The 4,175-nt window shown below is 30.7% G+C and overlaps 1 protein-coding gene across 1 annotated transcript; it reads left to right on the top strand.

The window, feature by feature from the left end:
• LOC109128141 (defensin-like protein 276) lies at positions 1,829–2,256 on the top strand. Its single transcript, XM_019233942.1, has 2 exons — positions 1,829–1,952; positions 2,039–2,256. Exons 1-2 carry the CDS (start codon positions 1,883–1,885, stop codon positions 2,209–2,211), a joined length of 243 nt encoding a protein of 80 aa, XP_019089487.1. The 5' UTR covers positions 1,829–1,882; the 3' UTR covers positions 2,212–2,256.

Below are 4,175 nucleotides of genomic sequence, written 5' to 3'. Positions count from 1 at the left end.
ATAAATAATAATCCAATAAATATAAATAACCAATATTCATAACATCAGCAATATCCAATAACCAAATAACAGAAATCATAGAACCAGCAACCTAGCAATGTTCTAAGGACCCAACTCTAGCAACCTAGCAATGCTAGACAACATAAAACCGAGTCCCTAGAACACCCTTCTCTTCATTGCCTTGATTCCACGATCACACTTTGCCTTTACCTTCACCACAAACACATATTGCAATGCATGAGTATTTTATAAACACTCAGTAAGGCAATCCTCCCATCTACTGGGCTATACACACAAGCAATAGAGTCATCTCTAACCATCAACAACAATCAACAAACAACAATAAACAAACCAGGACTCTGCATCGACCGACACCAACATGCATCGACCGACACCAAATGGAGGTTGCGTCGACCGATGCAAGGTTAACTTGCATCGACCAATGCTCCCAATGCATCGACCGACGCATGCTCGACATAACACGAAAACCCTAGAGTTTACGCGCCATCCTTGCATCTGCATCGACCAACGCACAAAGTGCATCGACCGATGCAATGCCGAGCATCGTTTTCCTCCGAAGCTTCTCGCCGGATCTTCGTTCCTACAACCACAAAACTCGATCCCAAGCCACAAGAAAGCTTCCTAACGTCCATAGCAACAATCTAACAAGTCTAACATCACACAACAAGCAAATTAGAGAGTTCTCTAGCTTAGATAAGCCATGGTCCTGCACTTACCTTTGCCAAGACGAATCTGCACCTAAACACAAGAAGAGAACGCTTCTAGGAAGCTCCTACAACGATCCCAGCTACAAACCTCACTAAGAAACGTCACCAACCTCCAAGAATCTCCCAAAAACGCTCAAGAACTCTCACAAAGTTTTCTCTCTCTTTATATTTCTCAAAAACGGCCACCACCAAACGAATGAGACAAAAAACGTGTTAAGGATTTTTTCTTCACCCAAAACGCAGCATTTGACTTAAGTCAAAACGCAGAATCTCAACCTTGCATCGACCGATGCAACATCTGCATCGACCGATGCAACTCCCAAACCGGGATTTCGGTTCACGGATGTTACACACATCAATGGATTATACTATTTTGTAGTTCTTTTCTTTTTAGTCAATAGTCAATAGTCAATATTTCACTTGTCTCCTTTTTGGTAATTTTTTAATTATGATTTTCTCATAAGTGGCATGCACACAAAAATAAAAAATGACTTTTCAAATTTGTAATTAGTTGTATATGACTTTTAGAAGATACTTTCTCTTAGGGGGTGGTATTGGTTTGAGATTTATGAAGATTTTTGAAGAGTTCAACAAAATCATTAAAAATAAATAAGTGAAAGATTGTTAAAGATTGCTAGAGAGTTTTGTTGATTAGTTTTCTGAAATCTTGAAAAGTCCTCCAACAAATCCCTGTATTTTTATGATATTTTTTATGACTTTATTTGTAAAGAAAGTGTCTAAAATCATGAACCAATAACATAATAATTGAACTCATTAACAATCCTAGATTCTTTTGTTTTAATTGAATAATACAAAACTTTTAATGACTTTATAAAGTCTGAATCCAATAACCCAGATTTGTTAAGATTTTAAATGATTTTTTACAAATCACAAACTAATAACACTAAACTTTAACAGAGTTTAACAAAATCTTGATCTAATAACAACAGATTTTACATAATATTTAAAATCTTTAAAACTCTATTCAAATCTTAAACCAATAACCCCCACTTAGTTTTTATTGCAATCTGAAATGGTAAGTATATATATTTAAAGAAATTTTGAACAGAAAAAGTATATATAGGAGTATAGCAATTTGCTCGAAAACCAAAACAAAAACCTAAACCCTTCACAAGAGAACTACAACAAAAATAATGTCTTCACAAAGATACAATTTTGCTTTTCTACTATTAGTTATTTGTCTACTTTTCACTCAATCAACTGGTAATATGTTATTCATTTAATTATTCATCTTAAAATAAACAATGAAGAAAATGAGTAAATTTGTCTTCTTCATTATTTGTTTTCAGCAAGTGGTTGTGTTTTCAAAGGCCATTGTAGAACTGATGACATTTGCAAACACGTATGCAGAGGCCATGGGTTAGATCCAATGTTTCAATTGTGTGTACCATATTCTTCAAAGGGAGGAAAATGTTGTTGTTTACATTATGATGGGGCACCATCATCGAGTGAAGATATTTAGTTTTTTTTTCTCTAAAAAGATACAACTATATATTTGTATTATCAGTTATCAATGCAAATTAAAATATTATAAATTATTATTTAGATCAGTTTTGAATAATATTTTCTAAGTATGCTATTTTTCACCAACTCATCATTCACCAAAAAGAATTACCGTTGTAGTGTAAGATTCTAATAAAAAATCATTATAAAATTTTATAACAATTACATTATAAAAAGAAATTTGGAGTTTTAAAACATCAATATTATGAAGAAATTAATTTTGTATTAAATCAAAAAATATTTATATAGAAGAAGAGTCTAAAAAAGCTCGTGAAACACTTCACTTAATAAAATAACACAGTCAAGATTCAATGAAATGTGTTCATGTTTATTATTAGTTAAATTCACAATTGTTTATTTGATAAAATCAGTTTATGATATATCGCTAGGAGCATGATCGTAGAGATAATACTTTTTAGTATATTATTATACATAAGATATAATATTATGAATCATACTTTAATTAAAACTCTTAAATTTAGTGAAATATTTTTGAAATCTTTAAGATATATACTAATGGTAAATAAAAATTTATTCATAATTTAAGTCACGTTCACTTCTGCGACCACCGATCCCACCAGAGTTCAACTCCACTAAGTCACGTTACCCCACATAGTAGAGTTTGGCTATGAATCGAGCCTTGTCGATTCAATGATGAAAAAAAAAATTTATTCATAATTTATAAATAATGGATATAGATTTGATTAATGCATTTTTACATATGAGTTGAGTCCTAAGATATAATTTTTTGGTATCTAGCAAAGGGGATGGAATGGTCAAGGACAGAGGCAGCATGTTGCTATGAGGGGCAATTGACCCCAATGTTTTATAGTTTTTTCCCCCAAAAAAATAATTTTAAAAAATAAGTTAACTATATGGGATTAAAATTAATCACATATGTTGAAAATTTTACATTATTCTTAAATATTATAATTATCTGATTTTACATCAGTTATTTAAAATTGATTCAGTTTCTGTTAGATTGTATCACTTTATTAAAAGTGATATAAAATATATTTTTATATCATTTAGATAATTGATGTAATTATTTATTTTTGCTTAAATCACTTTTTAAAATGATATAAAATTTACATCAATAAAAAACAGATATAATTATATTTATAGAATTAATAAATCGGTGTGAACGTAAAAAAAAAAAAAAAAAAAATCAATCTAATTAAGATGATTTGTATCACCATCGACAAATCAATCTAAAATTAAACCTAATCGATCCCAGCTACCATATCTTTTCTTTTTGGAGTTTTCAACACAAATTAGATCCTTAATCATAAGTAAGTGTTTTTCCGACTTTGATTCTATGATTATGCTTTTGTGTGTTTATTAATCTTCTTAATTTTTCTAGGTTTATTTTGTGTAATTTTTATTGCAAAGTAAAACCCAAACGTTCTTTGCTGTTCTTAATTTTAAAGTTCTTATTATGCAAACACATGATAAAATCTAACTTGAGTGAATTTGCCTCCTAATCACGTGGGTGATGAACACTTAATTAAAAATGTGCAAAATAGATCTGCTGATTGCAAAGGATTAATATATATATTGACCGGCATGACTTTATGGGTCATCGGCTCCACGACCACATTCCTTGATTTCTAAATTTAGTGAAAAACTCTAATACTACTTCTTTGTTAATACATCGGTTTGGTTTTCGTTTGGGATGTGTCATGTACATGCATAGATTTATTTCTAGGTTCTAAAGGTTTTGAAGGTTTGTTAGTTTTGTGACTTTTCTAAAACTTACAAATAATTCAAATCTTTCTTTCAGGTTTTGATGGATAAGTCGTGGATAAAGAAACCACGTTTATCTCAAGATTACATATCAGAGGTTAAAAATTTCTTGGATTTTGCATTTAGTAAATCAACTGTAGCCACGATGAAATGTCCATGTAACCGTTGTTCTCTAGC

The sequence above is a fragment of the Camelina sativa genome, chromosome 12 (genome assembly GCF_000633955.1).
Source record: "Camelina sativa cultivar DH55 chromosome 12, Cs, whole genome shotgun sequence".
NCBI classification, from domain to species: Eukaryota; Viridiplantae; Streptophyta; class Magnoliopsida; order Brassicales; family Brassicaceae; genus Camelina; species Camelina sativa.
This window is presented reverse-complemented; position numbering and strand designations above follow the sequence as displayed.

Excerpts from the sequence above, each read along its gene's own strand:
- LOC109128141 (XM_019233942.1), top strand. The coding sequence starts at position 1,883 with ATGTCTTCACAAAGATACAATTTTGCTTTTCTACTATTAGTTATTTGT. Across the intron at positions 1,953-2,038 it reads ACTTTTCACTCAATCAACTG|CAAGTGGTTGTGTTTTCAAA; the intron begins GTAATATGTTAT and ends ATTTGTTTTCAG.